The 27,038-nt window shown below is 40.9% G+C and overlaps 1 protein-coding gene across 4 annotated transcripts in view; it reads left to right on the top strand.

Annotated features, from left to right (window-relative positions):
- DAAM2 (dishevelled associated activator of morphogenesis 2) overlaps positions 1-27,038 on the top strand; it is a 202,105-nt gene that overhangs the window by 75,284 nt on the left and 99,783 nt on the right. For all 4 annotated transcript variants that reach the window (XM_027641233.1, XM_027641235.1, XM_027641232.1 and 1 more), the window contains exon 2: positions 4,624-4,826. In XM_027641233.1, coding sequence (XP_027497034.1) covers positions 4,653-4,826 — 174 coding nt within the window. In that variant the 5' untranslated portion in view covers positions 4,624-4,652. The remainder of the gene's footprint in view (positions 1-4,623; positions 4,827-27,038) is intronic.

Genomic DNA, 27,038 nt, shown 5'->3' with positions numbered 1-27,038 from the left:
GCTTGTCTGCTTCCTTTCCCCATCCCCCATGCTGCAATTGCCTTATAGTGCATTTGACATCTGTCACATCACATGTGACATACATGGAAAATTCCCATGGTAATTGGAACATGCTGCAAAGTTCATAGTTTCACCATCTGAAGAAGTACTGAAGAAGTAATATGGTCCAGAGAACTGAGCATAGGATCAGTATGAAGCTCTTTAGCTTTATCCAGTGTGTATATTTGGAGTGTTTTGAGCATGGTGCTTATTTTCTCGATTTCATTATCAATAAGTGACAATGAAGGTACCTGTTTTATTACCATGAATTTCTTGTGGTTTATTATTTAATAGTTGAATAGTATAGAGACTGAACTTGAATTTGGGGGTTGGGGTGAGTTGGTTTATGTTCCAAACCAGTCTGAATTCAGGTTTCTTTCTACTTCTGTGATCACACATTACATTTATATGTTTTATCCTGCCATAAAGAAAGATATATTTACAGAGAAACTGAAATTATTCACTTTGATTCCTTTCCTACTAGCATAAATCAGTGTGGGCAGTGATTCTTCATCATATATTTAGTCCCATGCTTCCCACTCAGGTGAGAGCTGTGGCTGTATCTACCAACATGGTGTGTCTATTGATGATAAGTGGAGATTCAGCTCTGGAACTGTTTTCCATTAATGTTTCCTTACATTGCATATGGGTTTTGCTGGACTGCATGTGTTTAGTTAAACCACTGAGTTATCTTTCTTCCTTTTTTCCAAAGGTGGTGATGCAAAAGTAGTTTTCTCTGTCTTAGCTACCGTTGTGCTCTGGCTATTCACTGTGTCGAAGGACAGAACAGTTAGGTAAAACTGTAATAATCAGCTCTCTCATATAGGACACCTGCTGGCATAGCAATTGTTTCAGGTGTCTTAATGTTTGTGAAACATTGTTTAGTTAGCATATGTTGGCATGAAAATTATGATTTCTGAGATGAGAATGAAGAGTGAGACTGAGGCAGCAGTTTAGAAAGCAATTGAAAGAGGATCCTCGTGTAGCATGGATCCCATCCCATGTGGCTAAAACTTCTGATAAGACTTGGAAAAATTGCATTAACTTAATTATGTTTGGTCACTGGGCCAAATGGTTTAGAAATGAACACGTACGCTCTGTCAGAGGAAGAGGACGTTGTTATAATTAGACCTTGGGCAAAGTTCCAGGCTGTGACTCCTGACCTGAGCCGAACCACAGATGGGGCTGGGAAGCAGGAGAGGGATCACTACGAGGAGCGGGTGTGTGGTTAGCTGTTGAAATGACAGCAACTTGTTTGTGTTGTGCAAAAGGGCAAAACAGGGGAACTGAGAAGAGCTGTGGGAGGGAGTTATGTGTAATAGTGGAATTCTCTCCAGAGAGATTTCCTCTTGATTCTCACTGGGGGTATATATAGAAATAGATAATTTCACACATTTAATTTTTACTTGCAAGAAGTTGAAAGACAATAGAGCTTTCATTAGAATAAAAAACCACCACCTTTTGTTATTTTTGTAAATTTTTATGTCAGCTTTGCTATCAATTACCACTCAGGAAAATGAAAGATGCTCTTTTCTTCATTTTCTTTGTTGCGTCTCACCCCACCTGCCCCATTATTTGGAAGCACATTTTCCCTAGATTTGATTCTTGACAGAGGAAAGTCAAAAGAAAGATAAAGAAAAGGAAAAGAAAATTAACTTGGAGGTTATTGGAAAATATTTATTTTGCAAAAAACTATGGCTACCAACAAAAATCATGGAGTTGTAATTAATTCTTACGTAGCACAAACAGTGCAACTTAAGTAGATGTCCTTCTGAGTGCTGTTACTGGTAGGTTTAACCTTTAGAGAGACAGTGGTTCCACTTAGAAATATCATTTATTCATTCAGTGATTCAATTCTAGAATGCCTGTGCTAGATTCCTCTGTAGCAGTCCTCAGTTGTTCTTATTTTGAAAGCATCTAGACATCTTACCTATCTACAATTAGAGTATTGTAGCAATAAAGAAGTGGTGTTTTACCCCTCTGTGCCAGTCTGAATTTCATGCATGCTGCTTAGGGATGGACCTGGAAAATGCCAGTGTTCGGAGCATGAGTTGTGCGTTGGAATGATGCTTTGTGAAAGCGAGGCAAGGTTACTGTTCACGTGAGCTCTGCACCTTTTTGCAGAGTAGTAAAAGCTGAGTAGCTGGGAGTTTCTCAAGTATGGATCCCAAGGAACTACTGATTCTGTAAAAATATCACAGTAACCAACACTAGCTTGTGTATTTCTCAGCATTATGGAAGAAGAAGGACTGGAGACTGACTGTTCACTTCTTAGATGAACCTGCTTAAGATGAAGGCTAAGTGATGAAATGTCAGTACAGGACAACCTGTGGAGGCCTGAGCAGGGTAGTACTTACCCCATCGAAAATGCTGACCTCCACATCCATTCATGTAGTGCTCATTTCCTGGTAAGGTACCTCTTTTCGAGGAGTTTATACCAAAGTCTTGACCTGAGCTCATAAAGGAAGATGGTCCTATCCCTTCAATGTCTCAGCCAATTTTTCCAAGGATGCTCCAGAGGACGCTAGTCCTTTGACGGTTGGTAGAGAAGCCTTTATACAGAGGGCCAGAGCTTGGGTACAGCTGAATTGATACAAATGTTATTATATTTCATGTAAATCAGGTTTGTCTCATTGATTTGAGTTCCTTCCAAAACAAAGTTTTGTCAAACTAATTGGTTCTGATCTCATTCATGACCAGATTGCCATAAAGGGCATTGCACTTGGAGTAATCCTTGAGAGGATGGTCTGTAGCGTACAAGTTTAACTTCTGAGGCTCTCTCATGAAATCTTTTAACAACTGAATCTCTTACGTCTCCATTACTGATAGGAAACAGAAGTTGCCATGCACATTATTGTGATAGATTTGAGGACATTTTGGTTTTACTGACTGAAACTGTATCAAAGACTGGTTCAGGATCAAGTCAACCTTTGGCATCTCCTAGTGAGAACCAGTGTTATTATGAATGGGCTTTTGAAGCCAGCAACATCCTGCCCTACTGAGTCCTGCTGAAACATACCACCCCTTGCAGAGTTGGCACGAAGAGCAAAGCAAAGTGGGCACACCAAAAGACAGTACTTAGTAGCAGCTCACTTTCCTTTCAGCTGCATGAGAGTTGCAGCTGATGCCCCTCCAGTGCATAAGAGAAGGTACTAGATAAATTAATCCCAGCGCAAAGTAGGGCAGGTGATTTCTGCCAAGCACACAGTGCCACAAGGGTGGAAGTTTGGGTGGTTTAGGCACTTTTTTTGTTGTTTGTTGCTTAGGTTTTTCTTGAGTGAGCATGCTGATTTCTGCACAAAAAGTCCCTGGAGAGCTTCTGACCATGCGCTCTATGTTAAGTCCCACTATGCAACTGCTTTCCCAAAGGTGCTTTTTCCTTGCACAGCTACTTAGTCTCTGTGAAAGCTCAAAGCAGCCTTGTTCTGGCAGGCAAACAGACCAAAGCATTGTGGGGCAGGTTAGAGCAGCAGCTGCTCTGATGACAAAGCTCAGCTGTGTTGCTGCTGATACAGCATCCAGCATCCTGTGGTGTGGTTCACCTGCCACCTCTCTTCTGCTCCCCTGTTCCGTGCCCAGGGAGATGGGCGTCACAACAAGCTTTAATTATTTACTCTCTAAGGATATAGCTTATTCTGCAGATTAAGTGAAAAAGTGAAGTCCTTAAAAATATAGCACAAATAAGCCCCTGAGCTGTCAAACAACAAGTCCCTTAAAAGGGCAAAATATGTGGCTCTCTATGCACTGCACAGATCCCTCCTTTCAAACTGCTGGCAGGAGACTTCCTGTTTGGATGGGCTGCTCACAAACGGTGTTGTGTGGTAGTGAAATCTGTCGCTTCCCAGCTTCTCCTTCAGGCCTCCCTTTATACTCCTGATACCAAAGCCCCTCAAGCCTGGATCCTGTCAAGATGGGATCTGGCAGCTCAAATGTAAATTTGAAAGCATGCATTAGCACTGTTATGTTTCTTTCCTGAATACATAAGGCAACCCAAACTACTTACATGCATTTGAAAATGGGATAGATGAAATGGTCCTACTGTGATAGTCCTGGTCATAAAGGGAAAAGTGAATGTTTGGTGGTCTGGCTCCAGAGTGATAGAAAGTTTGATTTCTACTTCGTTGTTTTGTTGTTCATTTTATATTGATCAAAGGGGGTACCTTTGGAAGACTCTTCCATGTGTTCTGGGTGAATTCTCCAACACATGCTTTTTTGCTTCAGATACTTTGGTTCCTTTATTGTAGTAGTGAGAGAAAGGCCAATACCAGCATTCAGTGGTAGCATTCAACCTTGGCTACTAAGCATTGCTGATAAATCTGGGAAATCTCGCACTGAGTTTGTAAAGCCTTTTCAGAAACACTGGGAGAAGTGATTTTACACTGTGTTAATGTACCATAATAAAGCTTAACTACCTTGTCTAGGCTGAGTGTTTATTTTGCTCTTTTGTGTATCAGATCCTTCTGTCGTCTTCTAGCCGTTACTCCAGTGATAGCCATTGTAACTGCAGAGAGCTGCGCAGATTCAACAGTCTTGTTAATCATCTAATGTCTGTTGATTTTGTTGTTTTTTTTTTTCTCCCTGCAGAACATGATCAGAAGATAGCATCATACACCATGATCATGGCCCCCCGGAAGCGGAATCGTCATGCCTTGGGATTTCTTTGTTGTTTTGGGGGTAGTGACCTCCCTGAAATCAACCTCAAGGACAATAATCCCCTCCAATTCCTTGAGTTTTCTGTCCCAATCCCACCAGCAGAAGAGCTCAATGCCAGATTCTCCGAACTTGTGGTAAGTTTCTGCTGACAGATTGATATATTTAGTGGGTGGATGAACTCCTCCCTTCAAAAGAGGAGTAAAAGGACTTAAGGGATTTATTAGAGATAGGGGAAAAAAGCTTCTGTTGAAGCTTTTTTTTTTTTTCTTTTTCATTCTTTTATGACAAGTTCCTTGGTGGGACAAAGGCAGCAAGTGACGGGACAGATGATAGTGGCACTGGGTATAAGTACAACTTAAATGCTTAAATATGTTTATTTATTTTCATAGCACTATGCAATTCTCCAGGTGTAGGATTGGGCATATTAGAAGGAACCTCATAAGTTCTCTAGAGAGAACTGACAGTCAATTTCTTGTTAACAATTTTGGGATAAAATCTGCTGTATAATATACTACGCTGGAAAATCTTAAGGATCTATAAAATAAGGATTGTTCTGTTTTGTTGATCAGTAACATTCTGCTGGTGAGGTATAAGAATCAGATGACCATGCTAATTATGTTTCATCATCCAGCTGCCTTTGAACCATGAAACGGTGCTGTTGCAGCAAAAACCGTAAACAGGAAGGGAAGGAACTGTTTCAGATGAACTTTGTTGTTTGCTTTTGTGGTAAATGTTGCAGACTCCAGGAGCCAGACACTTGCTTTTCATGCCTGGCATCAAACGACTTCACTGTCTTTGCCTACTTGTTCAGCCTGCATGCAAAACACAAGCAGAGGTCATAGGGCTGGGTTGTTTTGCAATCTGTGTTGTAAAGGTGATGCCCATTTGATGCAGTTGATTAGATATCTCATTGCCATTCTGAGATTGGAGGTTATGTAAAGTGAGATATCTGTAAGGGTATATATGCCTGAGGTGAGGAATAGAACAGAAAATATTGGATCTCAGAATGAGAGGCATTTGCAAGTAGTCTTTCTACATTACACTATAACATTAGCCCATTAAATCCTTATCCATGACCATAGCTTCAAAATGCTGTAGCAATGAAAATAACCATATAATTTGGGTATGCAAGTGGAGGTTAATATATGGGCAACTATAGTATGTCATACCAAATATGGAGACAGCTGTAGTTTGTCAGATCAGTGGTCTGACAATCTAGCCCAGGCTCTTGTTTCAAGATGGGGTCCAAAGCAGATGCCTAGTGAAGGATATAAGATGTGACCATAGGGTGGTCTTTTCCAGGATACTCTCCAACCCTCTAAAAGTTTTCAGCTCAAGGACTTCATCAGTCAAAAGTTGCTTTCTGTGTACATAGTAAATTGGTATGGATTTCTTTTCCATTAACTGTTTTCACCTTCCCTAGCACCATTAGCATTTTCAGTATTCTATGGCAGGGGTGTAGAAAGGAGTCAATAGGATTTGCAGCTGTTTCAGGAAGAATAATATGTGCAGCAGAAGAGAGTCTACTTGCTTCAAACTAATTAGCAGATGAGGAATCTTCTCTTATGGAAATATTTCACAGAATTCTGGTTTGTATTTAAGTCAGTTTGCCTTTTATGTGAGACTACTTGAATTCCTCTCAGAAAATGCAGCTGTCTGACTGTGGAGAATTCTGCATGGTGACTGATATCTCTCATGAGTAAGAGTGTAATCTGTAATCTGCTCTGCTGACAATTTATTTCTGGATGCTGCGTAAGTATTGGTTTTCACATACAAAGCTTGAACTGCTGTATCAAAGTTCATGTCTCTCCAATACGAAGATCCGTTGAAGCATTCAACCCAGCCTTCCTGAAGATGTCACTAACAGATGTGCTTTGCTCCTGAACCTGACTGGCTAAAACTGGAGCTCGTTTACCTTCGGGTCATAGTGAAAGACCTGTTTGAGTTGCTGCTGGGCTTTTGCTTGCTGAGAAGGGTATCAGTTTTATGAGGAGTTTGAGAGTTTGTGGTGGTATTAACGGTGCTTTTAGTTTTATGTCTGGCAAATACTGGTGTTCTGTGTGCTTGTGGCAAAACATCTCACAGCTGCCTTATGGAAGTCTATTAAACAGTATAATTTATAATGTTTCTGGTGCAAAATTTAATGACAAGTATACGTGATGATCTGTAAAAATTTTTGGCCCCAGTAGTTTGAGAGTTGTTGGTCTATGCTATAACTTATTAAATGTGCTGACAGCTTATAACTGGCATATGCATTTCAAACAAATGAAGCTATTGAAATGAAAACAGATCATATTCAGTTCTTATACTTAATGATAGTACCCTAGCCATCATTGCATGAGAAGGGAGCTGGGAAAGAAAAAGTGCTGTTTTTCAGAAGGTTAATGGTGTACATTACATGTTTTTGTAAAGCAGTCAGATAGGATGGTGATGCATGTCCATAGGAGTTCCTGATTAGAAAGGTAACATAAGAGCAGTTATGGGCTTTATAAGAGGAAAAAACCTGGGCTAGAAACTGGGCTGGCAAAATGCAGAATTTGCCTGGAAGGGCTAGTTTGTCCATAGGTCCAGATTAATGCATGTTCTATGAGTCACTAAAATAAAACAGGCTACATCTGTATTGACAGCTCAGATGAGATTCTAATTGGATTAGAAAGATTCAGCCTGTAAATGCACCAGTGTAAATCAGCGACCTGGAAGTGCCTGAGAGAGCTCTGTGCTGTGTACTAGCTCCCTGCTGCTTATCCGTTAGGGCCTAGTCTGGGTGCACTTGTACTATATAAAAACCAGATTTGAGTGTAAAGCCTTTTGACCCAAATCCCCAAGTGAAATGATGACACCAACATCATCTGAGATCCGTAGTGAGAGAAGCATTTGTGTTGGCTCCCTGAAGCAGGCCCAGGGGGTATAGCCTCATCTTGCCATCTGCTCTACAGAGGGTATAATGAAACACTGATGTGCTTGAATGAATTTTTAAAAGCCTTATTTTTTCCCTCGTTGCAGTTAAAATCTGGGGCATTTTCCCATGTAAGAGTTAATGACAAGAAAAGCTAAGCCTAGCTGTGCTGGAGAAGCCTTCCTTGTGATGCATTTTCCATTCCAGTAAACAATCAGTATGTTTCTACCTGACTTTCTGAGGAAAACTGACATTTTGAGGACCAGAAGCATGTCTCTGTCTGTTCTTGTGGTACTTAAATTAGTACCATGACAAGTGAATTTGGAGATGTCCATTTTTCAAGAGGATGATTTAGGAATGTGTTGGGATCCCTTATTTGTGATGGATTCACATGACCCATTCATAGCTTTCAAACTTGTGTAGTCTCCAGACTGAGGCAGGTATACATGTATGAGCTCAGGATGAGTTGGTCTGATTTTTGTGGGGTTGAGACAGGAGAAGATGTAGTAGCTCTCTGCTGGCAGGGATTGACTTGGGATTAATGCAGTGGTAACAGTACAGGTGCACATAACACAAAGCAAACAAAAATATTTGTGACCACAAACTTTGCCCCTCAAAGAGCCACTTTCGTGGCTTTAATGTCTCCCCTTCAATGAACAGGCAAAAAAGAGAGGCCCTAGAAATTAAGGGGTGTGGACTGGTACTGTACCTTGCAAATTGTAAAACTGGCCCTACCTGGCCATCAAGGCATCACAGCTTCACTTCTACTTCCTTCCTCAGTCTCTCTTCTCAGCTGGCACTGTGTATACTACCATGTAGTAAAGTGCTGTTGTAGTTGGTGGTCTGTTGTGAGGCCCTAAACCAGTTTTGTGCCTGATGGCAAAAATGTCTGTGCTAAGCACACATGTTTTTCCTTGCACAGATTTATTGACTGAACAGGAACTATAGAAGAATCTGGAAGAACTATTCCAAGGCAAGGGAAAATAATTATTTTTCATGGAGCAGTTTCTCTATCTCCTTCTTCATATTTGTTAGGAGCAGTGTGTTCTTGTCACAGTGAATTCCCTTTGCTCAGTATTAGAATCCTGGAATCTTCTTGTTGGTTAAAGGTGATATGCTGCTTGGCACTAAAGATTTTGCCATCTAGATCTCTCTTATACCACCAACATAATCCCAGATAGGAACTCAGATCATGCCAAGAAGGGTGATTTAAATGGTGGCAAATCAGGAAAAGCAGAAAAATGTAAAGAATGCTAGCACAGAGGAAAGACCAGTGTAAGAGCTTGTGCTTTTATTATTTCTCTTTGTTTCTTTTGTTAGTGGCCATGAGATGGTAATGGTATTTGAGAAGGTGGAGATCAAGATTGTCTGTTCTAAGATGGAAGGTCCTTGGGGAAGAAGTGGAGTTGTCTTTTGAGCTGACATTTTTGAAGCTGATTGTATGATTATATGCTCCAAGCTTATGCTGGGAAAGATTTGAGAAACGCTTACTGTTATACCTTTGTGGTCTTGTAAGAAGCATTCTGGTATTTAGCTCAGGTGGGACATTGACTGGAATTTCCTGTCATGGTTTGTTTCTCTTATGTTCCATTTGAATCTCTTCAATTTTTAGTTTGGGTTTTTTTCCTTCTCTTTTTTTCACCCCCTCAGAGTCCCTAAAGAAGGAGTTTTGCTGACTTTATAGATTCACAAAAGCTTTTCAACCATATTACTATTTACCATCCTCACAGGCTTTTCGAGAACAAAACTTTAGATCTCATGACACCACAAGTACCTTTTAAGGTACATTATTTACTGTTGAGGAGCAACATAAGTACTTATGAATTGTCTATATTTGAAAAATTTAGAATTATCCAGGATCTCTTTTGGCCTACCTTTAAGCTTCTTTTCCATTGAAATGACAGTTCCATATGAGGTCCTGTCATTCTTTAGTTTCTGAAAGAGGTAGGTTACTGCTCAGGTGAGGCAGCATACATTCTCTCTCTTGCTCTCTCTCTTGAAGAGATTTTACTTCAAAGCCTCAGCTTTTCTAGAGAAGATACATGGAACTACAATGTATTCCTGAACAATAAGGCCACTGGAAATCAAACCCATATCTTCTCTTGTGGTATTGCCTGAGTGCAATGAAATGAAGATGGAAGCAAGTACTGAATCAAGATTTCTGTCCTTCCCTCAGCCCATGCTGGGAACCATGATTGAAACCTTAATTTTGGTTTTTGTCTGCAATGCTCTATAACAGCCACCACAAAAACATGGAACTGTGTCCCTTACTGACACAACCCTAAATTACACATAGTCTCTCCCCTTGTCACTTCTGATCCCATTATATTTATTAATGGCTGCCACAATATCAAAGTTGGCTTGATTTCTGAATTAAAGATGAGCTAGCTCAGTAATCTAGCTGGAAAGAATGCCAGTGACTGTGCTAGTAAAAAGAGAGAAAATATCATTCTTTCTCCTTCAGTCTTCTTGGAATAAGAGCTGTACAGAGAAACTCCCATGAAGATGATAAATATAAGAAGATGTGGCAGTGGAGTCCAAGCAGCAGAGGGAGCAACTTGGTAACCTCTGAATAATCGGATAATTTCTGTAACCATGACTAGAAATTTTCAATGCTTCTTACTTTCTCTCTTAGGTCACCTGAGGAAGGAGGATATCTAGAGCAAGATGCCAGATGCTTTACTGTACCTTTCACTCTTGTCTTTTTCCTTTGTTCTCTCCTACCACATGGGTCTCAGTTTTTCTGCACATTTCTGCTAATCTCTTTCTAAGTAAATCAGTGTCTTCATCTTGTCCTGATGGAATTAGTGTGATATTAGTGTGATAGTTGCTGCTGTTTTATATTTTGTTGTACTCCCTTGATTTCTCAACACACCAGGGTAGTAGTTGGTAGTATTTTAGCAACTACAGGCTAGTGCTTTAGTTACAAAATGCTGAAAGGAGTTGATGTACTGAGTACACGAGCCACCCATGTGACTGAAATCTATGCTAGTTCTCTCAGGACAGAAACAAAGGAGCAGTGGGGTCACCATGGACATGTTTCTAGTAGCATCGGATGAAGTGACCAATAACATAAAGTTTGGGAAAATTTTGCTCTTTGCTTAGTCTGTGAAATGTCTCTACATCTGTTCCTTCTTTACCTTAACAGAGAATAAAATTCAGTGATTATAGTCTCATTTCCCAGAGCAGAAAAAGTTAATGAGAGAAGAAAGGAAGAGTTTTTTGTTGAAAGTAAGTAAGGTAAAGCATAGAAGTACCTGAGAATTCATTTATTTATTTCATCAAAGGAAGCAAAACAATTTCTGAGCTAGGCATCAGTTTGGCAAACACTAGATAACATACCTTCAAGAGCCACAGGGAGATGTGATCCAAACCTAAATAACTGTAGTAGTAGTTCCCACTGAAAACAGCTGACTTGGAAGTAGCAAGTTCCCTTCATGCTTAGTTCTCCCTTGCAGACCATTTAATGTAATGGATACAACATAAACCTCAGATGAAAACTAAGCTTTACCACATCGAATAAGTACTCCCATATATCACCAGTCCCTCTCAAGCTTGCCAAGTCCTAGCTGTGGCAGTGTTCATGAGGCCCCTTTTTGGCTCTGAAACCTGCAAGAGTATTTATGTGGTATAAAGTACAAGAAATGCTTCCATTGTGGTCTTTTATGTGATTATAGACAATATATGTCAATGTATGGAGGCACAAGAGGGCATCAGCTGTGTTTCTCTGTGTTTGTTGATGAGCTTGGTGAACAAAATTCCCTATTTGCAGTCCCTGGAAAGCAGAGATGCGGAATAGCCTATTCTGTCTCTTGGCTCCCGGTGTGGAGCACCACATTCCCAGAAAAGTATCCTCCAGGTCTGAAGCTTATTTAAGCCCTTAGTTTCTCATTGAAAGGTTGTGGCTTAGAAAGACATGCATTTTGGGTCCTCGCTTCAACCCCCAGATATGTGTCGTGTGTATTGAAAACTGTATTAACTCACATTTAAATTCAGGCTTTTTATCAAGATTTGAGTATTTCAGTTTCAAATGTTAAGTCTTTTGAGTCATTCTATCCTTTTGCTGGATTCTTTTGAATATAGGGATTTATTTTCTGTGTCACTTGCCCTGCATGTAAATCATGGTTTCAGACTACACCTCTGACAGGCCTGTGCCTTAGAGTTGTTGGTCATTGCAAATTTCTCTGCAACCATAATTTAAAAGTACCTCTATTCTGTTTTGCCCATAAGAGGAAGTTATTTAATTTCCTATGCTCATCCTCTCTGTGCTCTTTTGTAATGAATTAATCTACCTAATCAGTGAGGAAGTGTAGAGCCAAATGCAGTCAACATCTGGAGAGGTCCTTCATTTTTATTTGTATGTGATGAGCTCTGACTTGAGCAAACTAGGAGGCTTTGCTGGCCTTAGCTCAATGGAGACTCCCCATCCCAGTTATTACTTCCTTTCTTGCACTTAATGAGAATAAACAAGTGGAGGCTGTAAGAAAATGCTGCTGATGAGACCAAGACAGAATTTTCATGACCAGAGGCTCATATCCAGGAAGAAGCCTTAATATCACCCTCTAAGTAGAAGACACTGTCTCTAAAGGCAGAAAAAAGGCAAAGCTTTGAGGCAGAAAATCTCTCCTCACTGATGGTGGCCAGGCCACAAAAAGTTTCTTTTCTCTCAGATTAGATTATAGTTGTCAGATTAACATTTTTCATGCACTCAGATGCAGTTGTCTTCTATTATAATAATGGCAAAAGAACTAGGTGGTTTGAGATTTCTGAAGCACTTAGGGTACCGAGGCTTGAGAGGCAAAAGCTCTTCATGGTATCATAGTCTGTCTAGTTGTGTACAGAGTTCCTTTATGTCCAGCACAGTTCTTCAGTCCAGGATTGTACATACCCAGATACCACTTTTCTTTTTAGTTTTCCACACAGAAGATACTTTTTTAATTCCTGCTCTACGGAGAGAGACTTTTTCATAATGTTGGGTCTGCTTTTCATGTGTGCCATGTGCAATACATGTGTACAAGTCCCTGATTTTAATGCACGTATCACCAAAAGCAGTTTTCTGTAGTTATTCAAGTCCCAATACATAAGAGGTGTTGCAGTTTAGGCTTCATTGCAGAGACAGCTTACCCTTTCAGGTGCTCACCTACATATGGAGAGCTATGATAGGGACAGGCTTATGGCACTGAGTGCAGAATCAGCGCTTTCTCACTCCAGGCTCCCTTCCAGCAGATGCAGCTGGTTGGCAGCTCTCAGCTCCCTGACCAGCTGTGTAAGAAGGAGCAGTCCCTATGCTGCAAATGGGTGAGACACAGGTGCTGTGTAAGGAGCATAAGATGGCAGCCAGGTCTCACACTCCATGTCTGAGAATCAATAAGGTTGTGTAAACAAATGTAAATCCGGACCTGGTCTTATGTGCAAGATTTTGCGTGTGAAGAAGCTGGGGGTGTTACCAGAGTACCTGTGTAGTTTTAATGCTTTTATGCAGGAATACACTGTCTTTTTAGATCTTGTTGCTTTACTGTAAAACTTACGGATAGATAGCTACCCAATGAAAAGCATGAGTTCCACTGAAGACAGTAGTTTTCAGTAGTTTTCACCATTGGCTGAAATTTGGCCTGTGTGATATTTTCTGTGTCTGTGGTGATTGTTGGCTTCTGAATATCCCAAGCAGAGCAGCATGCTGACTGCCTTTCTGAAAAGTGGGAAAGGTTGCGGTTGGAATACTTAAAGGGAATGTTGGAGTGTGTTCTGAGTATGATTTACTTACACTAGACATGAAACACCTGAGAAAGAACTCACAGGATTACATGTTTTTACCAGAGTAATCCTGATGTTCCATGATTGAGGAAATGCATGTAGTCCATCTAGGGCAAAAGAGGAGAAGTACTGGATTTTGGGAGCATCACAGATATGTAGCTTGGGTTGTAAAAGGAGGGGAAAGAACAGATCTGCCACTAGAGAATGGAAGTGCTAAGTTGCCAATCTTATGTCTTCCCTCTATTGAATGCTTGGGAGCTGTCATGATATCCTCTCCCTTAAGTCATGGATTAGGTGGGTATGTTTAGTTCAGAAATTTTGTGTCCATGTGTTCTAATACCTTATCAGATGATTTGATAATACTGTTGTGTTTTGGCATAACTGCAAGCGCTAGACAGCATGATATAAAAATAAAAAAATAACATAAGGCTCTACTGTGGCCTTTTTCCTTAGTAAGATGTAATTAATATTTTAATGTTTTTTGTGTTCCATTATGACTATAACAAAGAGTCAGCAACTTTCTGGATTGAGCCTGAAGGCTGCTGAAGTGATAAAACACTGAGATGATATTGATAGTAGGAGTCATACTTGCTAGCTGGAATTTATCTTTATTTCAGCTTTTTGGAGCTTTTCCAGCTACACTTGGATACAGAGTAGACAATTTCCTACCCTCCTCTTAGAATTGAACCAGCATTCTCATATATTTCCTGCCACTTTGCCTGCTGACTTAGAGTAACAGAGTGGGCCCTCTCCAGTAGAAATAGTGTCAGCAGCAGTAGTACAGGGATGTCTTATTGCTCCAGCACTTTGGAATGGCTTCTCTGAGTATGATTTCTGCCCTTCTGCAATTTCTATCCTTCCTTTACTTCTCTGTATTAGTGTCTTATGTTTTTCAGAGCTGTATTTGATGGCTTAAAAATCTATTAGGATCTCATTCCTCATCTTCTAGAGAGGATATTCGAATCTAGATTTGGTCTGCTGAGGAGGGGTGGGAGACTATTATAAATCAGATAAGAAAGGTAATTTGGGATGAAAACATGCCAACTGGAGAAATTTCTCCAACATCTGTGAGAAATGACAGAGGAAAGTACTACATCTTACAAAGACCGTGTTGGCCAGATTGCAACTGGACAGAAGGTTGTGATAAGGAGGAACAATGTTTTCCAAAGTGCTGAAGAAAAAAACACAACAAATGAAGTAGCTGTGGTGCTGAAGGGACAGTGAAGACAGATGGCAAAGATGGATATGATATGGAACAAATGCTAGACCAAGATGATCTTTTGGCAGTGCTTTTGGAGAGAATGAGCTTGCGTGGTAATTGGGGGAGGTTGGATGACAGATAATTGTTTCTTCTGCAGCTCATAGAGGAAGGGCCAGATCTGAGATTTTGCAGGAGGTATGTTTTGATATTTAGCCTGATGACAGCAAGAAAGGGAAACCCAGATCCATCTAGCTGATGAAGACTTTATAAAATTTATAGTCATTTATATAATTTATAATAATTTCCCACCTGAAGCTGGGAAAGCAGTGAAATTTTCCAGTGAAGAGAAAAGGCTGGGAAAGAGGATGGGACGTAAGTGTTTTGCAGGACAGGAGTTATCCCTAGGGAGGTAGAGTTTAGCAGGGGTTTAAGAGGAACTGTTAAAAAAATAAGATAATTGAATGGAGAAGAAGATAACAATTATGAAGTATCATCTGTTTAATATGTTGTCTCACATTTTCTGTAGTTGCTCACCTAGTAACAATTTATATCAGATATAATAATTGCTCAGATGGTGTATCATATAGGCTGAAGAAGAGTGTGGGGAAATGGTATATAACTTTGCCATGTATCTGTGCCCTTCTATAGGTGAATTCTATCTTCAAACAGTACTCAAGGTTTATTGTTTATTATTCAGAGGACCTGTTAAGGTAATTTGGGATTGCTCTTCCAGTATTGGAGGGAAATAGCCTTTTTTTTATCATTTGCCTAGTGTGCAAGGCTCCAAAGTGGGGAGCAGAAGGTACCACAGGGGAGGCTGGTTGGATGGGGTAGCACCTTTTTAGGGTACAAGGTTTTCAGATCAGCAGTTTCCTGGCGTCTCGCTCCACACTACGTAAGGGGCAGATTTTGGTGTCAATTACAGGAGAGGTCCTTGTGTTCATCCTTCAGCATGAAGTGGGAGCAGCACATGGAAAGCAAGTGTCAGAAGGTGCTTTTTCTGTCACTCATCACACCAGACTGCCTCCATAGCTGCTCTAGCTTTGATGTTTTATCCTGAAGTAGTACAGACAGATGCCTTCCACCTGGCACAGGAACAGCACTGACCCAAAGCTTTTAATGCTAGCTACCTTGTTTTCTGTAAATGAAAAGTCTATAAGCTTTCTGGGAGGAAAACTTTTCAAGATCGTCTTTTTCCTAGCTGTTCCTGGAAGCTTACACAACTAAATTCATGCATTTGTGCATTTGTTTCCCTTGTGAGAAACAGTAATGCTTCTTAACCCAGTTTTAATACAGAATTGGAGCCACATTGAAAAGTTGCTGAAAAGATGCAGCACGTGTAGGTTACAGGCAGTACAGGAATCTTCCAGTGTCAAATGTGTTGTATTTGAAGAACTTGGGAGCAAATCTCTATTATTGCCTCCTGTTCTTTTCTACTTGTTTTTTTATTAGGGAGGATCTGATGCAAGACTCTACTGCCTTCCTGGGCAGACTTTCCTTTCTTTCACATGTTGACCCAGTGGTGTATGCAAAAAGGCCCTAGTCAACATCTGCATATTCTGTGCACTTCTACATTAAAGGCACTTAAGGACGTCTTTTAATTTTGCAGTTTCCCATCATTTTTTGACCACATAAAGGGAAAGGCTGCCCACAATAACCACCTTTTGAAAAGAGCAGTGTGCACGACAATATTATGCAATGGTTTGCTAGGTGGAGGTTTGAAGAATAATTTCTCCAAAGGAAATTACAAGGGGAAAGCAGATTGCAGTTTCCCAGTTTGGAAGGTGTCCAGGGAGATCCCTGAGTCATGGAAAATCCATTGGGATTGCTTTAGTGGCTATGTTTCAGCATTACATCTTGGATAAAGAGCAACAGCTGCATGAGTTGGTTGGTTGGTGTGAAGTGGTTGGCTTCTGCATTAATGATGAGGGAGACCTTTTGGATTGCAAATGCTTAACCAGATAGTAAATGCAATTATGATCTGTTGTTAGAAGATGATGGAAGGCACGTGCTCATTCTTCTCTTATTCTTTTTGCTGTATTTTGTGAAAGTTTCTGGTAATTTCTTTAGTAGAAACATTTAGAGAAAGACATCTTGACTGGTGTTTTCTTAAGCCCAGTGATGTCAGTGCAGTAGTTTGTGTTCTGATTATCAGAATATTTGAGTAATGAGACAAGACAGGGTGTGAGTGAATAACCAAATATACTGTCATGCTTTCAATTCACTGTTTGACTATTTAAATACTCAGTTTGTATGAGGGAAGAGAATTGTGGAATTGCCCTCCACTTCAACCCAGAGGAGATAACAGAAGCCAGTATGTGGATGATGTTCTAGCTGGTCTGGACTGTAAATACAGATCATCTCCATTTATTAAAGTAGAAGTTAATAACTAGCAAAAAGGGGACTGATAGACTTCTCAATCTATTCTACGTTTGAAATCTGTGCTGTAGATTGTAGAATGAGCCAGTGTTATTGGCGGTCTAGCTGACAATTTAAAAGGGACAATTTCATCAATATTTTGCATTGGAGTAAATCCAGAGTAAGTCTGCTCAGTTTAATGGATTTAGGGGCATTCTGATATCTGGTTTGCACTACCAAATTTGGAATACTAATTCAGAGAGCAAGAGAAGAACTAAAATTATCTTCTGGTTTCACTTTTATCTGTGTAAACCTGAACTTCCACCAGAAATTTTGTTGATTTTTTTGGAGTTCCTTTGAGTTTACCCTGTGTGTAAGCTTGAGCATGTGTATCTTAGCTGCACAATCAAAGCTCAACAAGTTAATTTTGCTCATTAAATTCTTAACCAACCTCCCAGTTCCTCCTGCCCTTTTACGTAATATTTTATCAGAGATTTAAAGGTCAGCCAAGCTCTGACTTACCCTTGTTTTCCTCCATAGGGGCATATGGCAAATAGGATGCACACAAGAGGATAAAGCTGGGAGGAGAGGAGTAGGTAGCACTGATGCCCCTGGAAGTTCAGCCTGCCTTTTGGCACAGGGACACAGCAGCAATCCCCAAGGCACATTTTGAGGGTTAAGCCAGCAGGACTGTGTTTGGGCAGGAAGTGATCAGAGAGGTGTGTGCCTGTGTGCTTTGGCACAGTCCAAACTGTAAATTGCTCTAGCCTAGGAACCTTCTCTGAACTCATTAGTATTAAAGCAGAACAGAGGACACTTTGTAGGGAGGGAGAGGGTGGAGAAGCCGGAAAAGTAGCAGTTTAGACGGCAGTTTCCTAATAACCTTTCCCACAACTACCTTCCCATACAGGGTCTCATCTAAAAGACCTTGGCATGAAAAAGAAACCCTGGCACAGGGAGGGGGAAGGGAGGAGGGAAATGAGGGGAGGGGAAGGAAAGGAAATGAGGGGCGGAAAATGGGCACTGTGCTGAAACAGCAGATTTTATTGTTATTTAGTGTTATATATGCTGATAATAGAAGGTCTGTTTGAGAGAGGTATTTGGTACAGTGTGTGTAATCAGAATGTGGAGGTAAATGCGGTATTTGTCCTAGAGAACTTGCGACCTGTCCAGTGAAAAAATGTATCAAGCAGAGGTTTAACAACTTCAGTTCTGTTTGGTATTTTCATTTAATTGACTGCATGGTGAAATACAGAGCACACCTATTAACTTTCCAGATCATAGAATCATAGAATGGTTTGTGTTGGAAGGACCTTAAAGATCATTTAGTTCCAATCCTTCTGCCATGAGCAGGGTACACCTTCCACTGTACCCAGTTGCTCAGAGCCCCATCCAACCTGGCCTCGAACCCTGCCAGGGGTGCAATATCCACAACTTCACTGTGTAGCATGTTCTAGAGCCTCACCATCCTCATAGTGAAGAGCTTTTTGTATAATCTAAACATACACTCTTTCAGTTTAAAGCCATTCCCCCTTATCCTATCACTCCATGCTGTTGTAAAAAGTCCCTCTTGAGCTCTTTTATAGGCCCCTATAGGTACTAGAAGGTGCTGTAAGGTCTTCCTGGAGCCTTTTCTTCTCCAGGATGAACAATCCCAAATGTATCAGCCCTTCTTCATAATAGAGGTGCTGCAGCCTCTGGTCATCTTCATGGTCCTCTTCTGGACTTGCCTTCTGGACTGCAGGCACACATTGTCAGATCATGTTGAGCTTCTTCTCAACGAACACCCCCAGCCCTTCTCCTTGGGGCTGATCTCAATCCATTCTCCACCCAGCCTGTACTTTTGCTTGTGCTTCCCCCAACCCACATGCAGGACATTGATCTTGACCTTGTTGAACTTCCTGAGGTTCATACAGGCCCACCTTCCAAGCCTGTCCAGGTCCCTCTGGACAGCAGCTTTTCCCCTCCAGCGTATCAACCACACCACACAGCTTGGTGTCACCAGCAAACTTGCTGAGGGTGCACTCACTCCCACTGTCCATGTCACCAACAAAGATATTAAACACTGCTGGTCCCAGTACTGACCTCTGAGGGACATCACTCATCACTGGTGTCTGCTTGGACATCAAACCATTGACCACAACTCTTTGAGTGTGACCATCTAGAGGCTTCCTTATCCACCATGTGGTGAATCTGTCGCATCCACATCTCTCCATTTAGAGAAAAGGATGTCACGTGGGATAGTGTGAAATGCTTTACACAAATCCATGTAGATCATGACAGTTGCTCTCCCCTTATCCATAAGCACTGTAACCCCATCACAAGGCGGCCACCAAATTAGTCAGGCATGATTTGCCTTTAGTGAAGCCATGTTGACTGTCACCAATCACCTACTTATTTTCCTTATTTTCCCTCTGTAGGTTTCCTTTTTGTGTTTGAGTTTGTCCAGGACATTCTTGTCCATCCATGTAGGCCTCCTGGCTTTTTTGCCCGACATCCTCTTTGTTAGGATGCATTGTTCCTGAGCTTGAAGGAGGCAGTTTTCATATAATAACTACCTTTCTTGACTTCTCAGACTGCTGCTGTCTGTATCACTGATGCCCACATGAAACAACAGCAGTGGATAGAAGTCAGTGGACTGTACGAGACTTGGTAGTTTCTCAGTGACATCCCAAATATGAGTCCCCAGTAAACAGCATATCTCTCAGTGTGTCACTAGGCACATATCCATACTGTGAATATGTTAAAAGGTAAGCTTAAAATAAGATGGAGAAATTGTGTGAAAAAGGATCTGATTCAACAGGGACAGTTAAAACTCCTTTAAATAGCAAGTCTCATAACTCAGGATGGAAAGGAGCCAGGTACACTTCTTCAGAGAAGAAACTAGGGATTATAGTGGATCAAGAGTGAATGTAAGTCATTCAGGTTTTGAGACTTTTTATTAAAAAAAAAAAGTCATTGACTACATGGAATATGTAACCAGAAATGCAGTCTGAAAGATGCATGAAGTAATCTTTGCAGTCAGCATCGGTAAGGTCTCAGCTGGAACACTGTACCCACTTTTGAACAGTGCAAATCAAGAAAGATGTACTTTGAGAGAGGCCAGAAGTGCTGGACATGACCTCTTAAAAGACTGAAAGAGCTGGATTTGTTTAGCCTCAAGAAAGAAGACTGAGGAGGGACATTAAAACAGCCTTTAATAGGCTGAAAAACTGTTATCAAGAGGAAGGAAAAAATCTGCTCCCCATGTTAGTAGTTGATAGGGCCGGAAGTAATAGGCTTAAATTGCAGCAGCAGGGATCCAGACTAGACATGAGCCTGACTATTCAGTTTTCATCCCTGTCCCTCTCACTGGACTCATTTCAATTCACTGACATGGACATGCAGCCCACCTTAACAGAAAAAGCAGTGCTAATAGTCAGCTGTTTGCATTATTGTCCTCATATGCCCACCCATATCCATGGAATGTCCCTCTCGCTCTACCTGTATTGTAGCCCTGCATGTGAAAGTGCATGTCTAAGCCTTGATCTCTTTCTCTCTCTAAACATCTGTGTGTATTATTGCATAAACAAGTACTGCTTTTCCTCAATCTTTCTATTTGGCCCAGCAGACTGTTGTGTCATGCATGTGTTTTGCCTGTGAAGGACAGAAAGATGAACAGCAGATGCTGGTTCTAGTGGCCTGTGAGAGGGGATTGCCACAATATGTCTTGCTGGTTGTGTGTACTCGTGTGCTGCCAAGTCACAGACAGCTTTGAGGAGTAGGAGAGGGACAGGATTTAGCTGTTCTCCAGGAAACAAGGAAGCAATTAACCAATGATTAAAAAGCAAAAAAAAAAACAGTATAATGAGGGATGTGTTTGAGGGTGAGGGGGGGCCTGTTAGTTGACTTCCTGTGAGATGAATTTCTCTATCAAAAAGCAGTGCCCTTGACAGATGAAAGTCTTACTCTGCTGCTAAGCCTTAAGAATGAGTAACTTCTGTGTTGGCAGGGTAGAGTAAAAACACATTTTCCAGTATGTAAACATCAGGTGCTTTCTGTCTTGTACTGTTATGACTGAGGATCAAGAGATTTGGGACCTTAGAACTGAAGGGGTTTTAAAGCTGCAACTTTTTGAAAAAGCAAGGAGGAAAAAAGTGTTATGGGAATTGCAGCCTTTTGTTTGTCTGCTTCTCTGCTTTACCGCCATATCTGTGGCAGTAGCTGGAATGTAAACATTGCTTCCTATGCCAACAGGCTGTGTTAGCAACTCATGTGTGCATAGTGGTTTCATAGTGCACAAATGCAATGATAAAACATTGTGGTATGGGTAGATGCTACGTGATATGTCTTGTGTGTGTAAGGTGGGAGTGGCATACACACATACTATGTGCATGCAAATACCTGGAAACTCAACGATGTTTTGCTGTGATCCACCTAATTCTTATAAAATGTAAAACTGATCAAAATGTTACTCCCATGCTTCTCGCTGTGTGCTGTTTCTATGTGCTTTTAATTCCAAGGATTAGCACAAGATGAAAGAGCTTGAGGGGCAGGACTGATTTGGTTTTGGGTTGTTTTGCCTTTTCTTCATGGGTTATCAGTAGACTCAGCACATGTATCAGGTGCCCAAGTGGAAACTTTTAACCAATGTCCATCCGGAGGTGTGCTTAGCTGTGTGGGTGGTAGTGCTGTTGACTGATTGAAGACTTTTGCACTGCTCATTGCTTCGGTTTGTACAATGGTGTAGGCAGTTTGTGCAGTCTAATGAGTCTCATCCACTGACAGTTCAGACAGGCAGTCTTTCAGAATGCCTCATCAACCTTCTCAGTATTGGAAATGCACACTCTTCCAGCCGGCTGCCTCTTACATGTCAGGCTGGTGAGCTATGATGAACAAAACAATGGAAGGAAAACTGTAGGGGAACAATCCAATACTGTCCCCTGGAGGTGGACACAGTGATTAAATAAGGAAGGTTTATCTCTTCTGTCTGAAGCTCTTCACAGAGACACTGAGATTTGAAGAAGATTATTTTGGGGTTTTCTGTTGGGTTTTGTTAGGTTTTTTTGGTTTCTTTTTTCATTCACTGAAGTTATCTCTGAAGCAGCTTTTTGGACCACTGCCTCTGTACTTATGATGAGAGTGTCTCTGCTCCTTCCTGGCTTCCCTCCCTGGTGGGCAGAGGCAAACTTGCACATGAGCCACCAGACTAACTTGCTCATTATTCGGCAACAAGACCTGGCATAGGCATCAGGAACTGAAATATAAAGGTTCTTGGGGCTGTTGCTAATGTAAAAGCGTAGCTTTCATGCAATATAAGCAGTGTTAGCAATGTGGTCCTATTCAGTTCATTTTTTAAAGCTGTAATAGTTATGCTGGACAGGATTCTTTGTTGCAAAAGCTTGTAGTGCGCTGCTGACAACATTCTCCCTGATCTCTTTCCACTGCTTCCTCTTCCTCTGAACTCCCAGGCATGTCAAGTGGCTTGAGTTGTACTTCAGCATTGGTTAACCCACTGCTTATTCCTTTTAAGTCATTACACATGAACATGAACCTTCTCTGGGGCCTGCCAGTGGCTGCTGGATGGGACCCCATGGTGTGTCATAGTCACTGTTTACTTGTAAAATATTTAAATAAATTCATCCAGAGCATAAGGCTGTCAGCTGTGCTATGCCACTTGGGAGCATTGGTGGTAACTGGAATATGGCCTTTTTGGGGACATGGTGACAGACATCTCTATAAATCACCTTGGGGAACCTGAAGCATAGGTATCATAATGTACAGGGAATTTATTATACTGGCAGTGGTGTACTGTACTTCATTTTGTAACTTGGGTGGATTTGATGCTGTTTAGAGACAGAGAGAATGATTGATGAGGTGGATGAGGGAGAGTACATTTGTATATGACAGGTGAAAAGGGTCAAGGGGAATGAGAAGATTAGTGAGGGGAAAAAGAAAAGGTGAGTGTGTGAAAGAAAAAGGAAAAAAAAGAAGGAATGGGAATATGAACAGGAAGCAAGATAAGAGTGGTGCATTTAACTAAAATTCATACAATGCAAGGTATAACATAAAAATGATTGTACCCTTGAAACCTAAATTTTTGAGGTGAGTATGCAAGCAAGTTATTAAAATAAAAAGTCTTCAAATTGTGGAGCTTTTTCTAGAGTGTGTGAAGGCATCCAGATAGAATTCCTGCCTTCTCAGTTTTCCCTATTGGATGACTCGTGAAGAACCATTAAGATAATGCTGGTTTGATTGAGCAAAAGAAAAACTTCACAGCTGCGAAAAAAATTTTTGCAAATACCATTGCTATCTTGAAAGGGACATTAAGTGAGATCTATCACAGAATCAGCCCATTTTTTGAGACAGGGAGCTTGGAAGTGTTTGACCATCTATGGGGTTTGGTCTGTGGTTTTGTACTTTTGCAGGGCTTTGCATAACCCTCTGAAACTTTTGGTGCTGGTCACAGATCAGATAACTGCTGCTTTCATCTGTTCTGGAAATTCCCAAGTTTCCATTTTGAGTTTAACAAGGGAAAGTAGAGTTTAAACTTCCTGTGAAGCTTTGCCAGTTTGTGCCATCTGAAGATTTGGTTCTCATGGAGCCTGTTAATGCCAAGACCTGACTGTCCTTTTGCTTGAGTACCCATCGCTGTTAAAGAACCAATCAATGCAACAGAGCTGTAATCAGACAGTCACAATAGACATCTCCAAACAGTAGAAGTGTTGAAGCCTATTTGCCTATGTATTATGTCTTAGTGTTCAATTCCGTGGTGAAAAATAAAGATTGATTTCATCCTATGAGGGTGATAAATGCATTTCATTTTTTAATAATTCTTTATTAATTGCCTGAATATGTTTGTAGGCAGAAATAAACTTTAAAAAAGTCAGAATGTGCTTTTAAATGTTATTAGCATCTCTCAGTCATAAAAAAACCATTAAATGTGAAAAACAGGCCTGGGGTGAATGCTTATGGGAAGGATATGCTTTCAAGAGCATTTTAAGTAAGAGAGACTGTGACCTACAGGTAAAAATTAAAAGTGTAACTCAACTCTGTAGCTGAAATTATAAAAAAGTGATAAAACAAGACAGTTATCCAACTAAACATAAGAAAATAAACAAAATCTCCTTTCTGGCAACATATTTGTTATGCCCATATTAATCAAATTATTGCCTGCAGTAAACATATCATGTCAGAATTCTGTGTTTCATAATTCTGGGAATGCTATGCATGATTCATTAGATGTTTAGGAAAACAAAACAAAACAACAGCCACAAGAAAACCCAACCCCCCCAAAAAAACCAACCCCACCAGCTTGTGAGGGTTGATTTGTTGGTTTTTGCCTTTTACAAAACAAAGCAGCTGTCTAACCTTAAGTCAGTGTGAAACTCCCCGGTGACCAGTAAGTCCAGCAGCCCGTGGACCTGGGACAAGTAGAACAGAATCCTCCCATGAGTGTCCAAACATCCCTGGAGGGAGGACCAAATTTGGAGCTCTTGGTCTCCAACACTGACTTAAAGTCAAGAGAGGCTGGACACCAGAAGCTGGGATTCTCTGTGTACTTAAGGCCTTGAGGTTTCTCCTTTAGAGAGGCAGGCATGTTGGTAGGTGTTAAAAGTTCTCCTTCAGTGGGTCTCTCTCCAAGTGAACCACTCTTCTACATCCTCGAAATCTTACTTTTTCTCTTTCTTAATTTAATTTTGTGTCACTAAAAAAGGTACTGCCCAGTCTAGGTGAGAAATGGCTTTCTGTTCAGCTTTTCTAGAGCTTCGAGTAGTATCATTATTGAGCTGATGGCTGCCCAGCATCAAATCCAGCTTTCATGCTTTGATAAACGTTCCCCCAAAAAAGGGACATAATGTGGTTTTAAATCCCACAAAGTACTGGTTTTATGTTTCCTACTCATTCCTCCTTCTTGTTTCCTTTCTTTGTCTCTTGTTTCTTTGGGTTGTAGCCATTTTGAATGAGGGCCATCTTCCCTTTTGGCCTAAGAACTGGACTGGAAGTATTTGAACCTCAAATCCAGCTCCAGTACATTTTAAATGTTTTATCATTGAAATTCAATCTGTGTACATAAAAAAAAAAATCCACATGAAAGAGAAATTAACTGAATTAAGTCTCAGTATATAAAATAAAATAGGAAATAGATAAAGGAGAGAAATGTAAGGAATATTAACTGGAGATACTTTACATCTCCCTCAGCCCAGCCTAGCAAATATCCTTTTAATCCGTGTTTCATGAGAACACTTCCACCTTCAAGTATTTTTAAGAGCCAGGAGGCTGAGCTCCATTGTGCAGGGTCACGCTGGCATGAATTAACGGAACTGAGCCACCTTTCCAAGGCATAGAAGAGTTACTACATTTCTGTTGAGAAACTGGAACAGGTGATGGAGGAGGGAGTTCTCCCTGCTTTGTTCTGTCCGTACCTTTTTCTTGCCCTTTACATTTGCACCCAGGGCATTTTGTCATGTTGGCTTCTCTAGTCTGGCTCCAACCCCAGTCTTGATGGCTGCATTCAGAGTTTAGTTCTTCACCTTTCATGCCAAACTTGGCAATTCCTTTCTCCTTCAATAGCTGCTTGCTGTCACTGAACTAACTCTAAGGTCTGAATCTCTGTATACTGACAGATCTGCCTCTTGTTGGGTCGGAATGACCTGTTCACATGGACCAGTCTTTCTGAAATTAATTCTTTCGGTTGTTCCTCCTGCTTCTTTCCAAGGCAGTAAGTTTCCTTATGTACCGTCTGTGTTAGGATCCTGAATCAGAATAGAAAAATGGTTTGCCTAATCCAGGGTCTTCTTTCTTAGATAGATCTCGGGTTTTCCTGTGCAGTCACAGTGGTCTTCTGTTCATCTTTTATAGGAAGAGCAAAGGGATGGGAGAAGTAAGATGATTTGGAGGGTTCCAGAAGAAGACTTCATGTCTCCTGTATTTTGCAGGGATTTCTTGGGGTTTTTTATAGGGTAGGATTTGATTGATGGTGATGGGGCATGTAGGCCTCTTCAGTTCTTCCCACTCCTTTCTTCCTCTCAGTGAAGGAGCACACTTGCTGAAGACTAATTTCAGGAAAAGAAGTTGAAGAGCTTGACTGCTGCTTTGCCTTCTAGAGAAGATATTTCTTTCCCTGCTGAATATTCATGCTTGCTACCTGTCCATCTGACCTGGAGGTTAGAACCCAGCATTTTACCTTTAACAAAGACAAACACTAACTTTCAAAATTAAGGATAAGCCATCTTCCCTCCATGTGCTATTTTCCAGCCAGATGTGTTTGGGTCTGCCTCTGGTAATATGCTTTTGCTTGCAATACCTGAGCAGTTTCCTTGTTACTATGTTACCTAATCTGATGTGATGGCTTCTAAACTTCTTTTGACCTAATCTACCCTCTTGAGTCACAATAAATTAGTGTGTGGATGCACTTTTTTTCCCCACTGGATCTTCCATCCTTTCAAACTAACTTTCTACACCTCTGTCCTGAAGAGCGTGCCATGGTATCAGAATACTTAATTTCATGGCTGGAAGTTGCGTATTCTCATTGTCCCATTGAAAGCAGATTGCTCTTTATGCCCCTGATACTGCCAGTGTCCAAGGCAGTGTCTAGAAGCTGCAGTGTCAGAATCCTGCCCTCTGAGTGATTTTAGTCAATAAGAGTATTCCTTTAATGAAATAGTTGTCTTGGACTATATTGTTTGCGTACGTCATTCAGTTTTGTGCACAACTTCTGTTTAGAGCTTCTGCTGCTTGTCTGACCTGCCACCAGAAGCAGAAAGAGCACTCCAGAAAAGAGCTCAATAGATTAGACAACCAAGTTAGCTGCCCTGTATTTAAAAAAAAAAAAAAAAAAAAAAAGAGAGAGAGGAAAAAAAAAGTGTTAAGATCTTTAGGCAGTTCAGTAAAATCATAATTTTTTTCAAAGAATTTAGTTGAGCTCAGCTAGCTCATTTCAGATATATTTCTGGCCTCTGGTGCTTCTTCTAAACCTGGCATTTCTGATTCCTTGTCTGCCCCTCCTTTTCCTCCCGCGTGCTTGACCTCCAACAGCATTCCTTAGCTTGTCTTAAGGCCTTACATGTCGTTTCACTCTCCCTCTCCCCCCAAGAATGTGATCCTGGCCTGAGCTTGCTAATTGTGTATAGCAGGGATAAAACTCCTTGCCTTGCT

This window comes from Corapipo altera, unplaced genomic scaffold (genome assembly GCF_003945725.1).
Source record: "Corapipo altera isolate COAL_440 unplaced genomic scaffold, ASM394572v1 48b, whole genome shotgun sequence".
In the NCBI taxonomy this organism is placed as follows: Eukaryota; Metazoa; Chordata; class Aves; order Passeriformes; family Pipridae; genus Corapipo; species Corapipo altera.
Note: the sequence above shows the minus strand (reverse complement) of the source record. Positions and strands in the feature narration are given on the sequence as shown.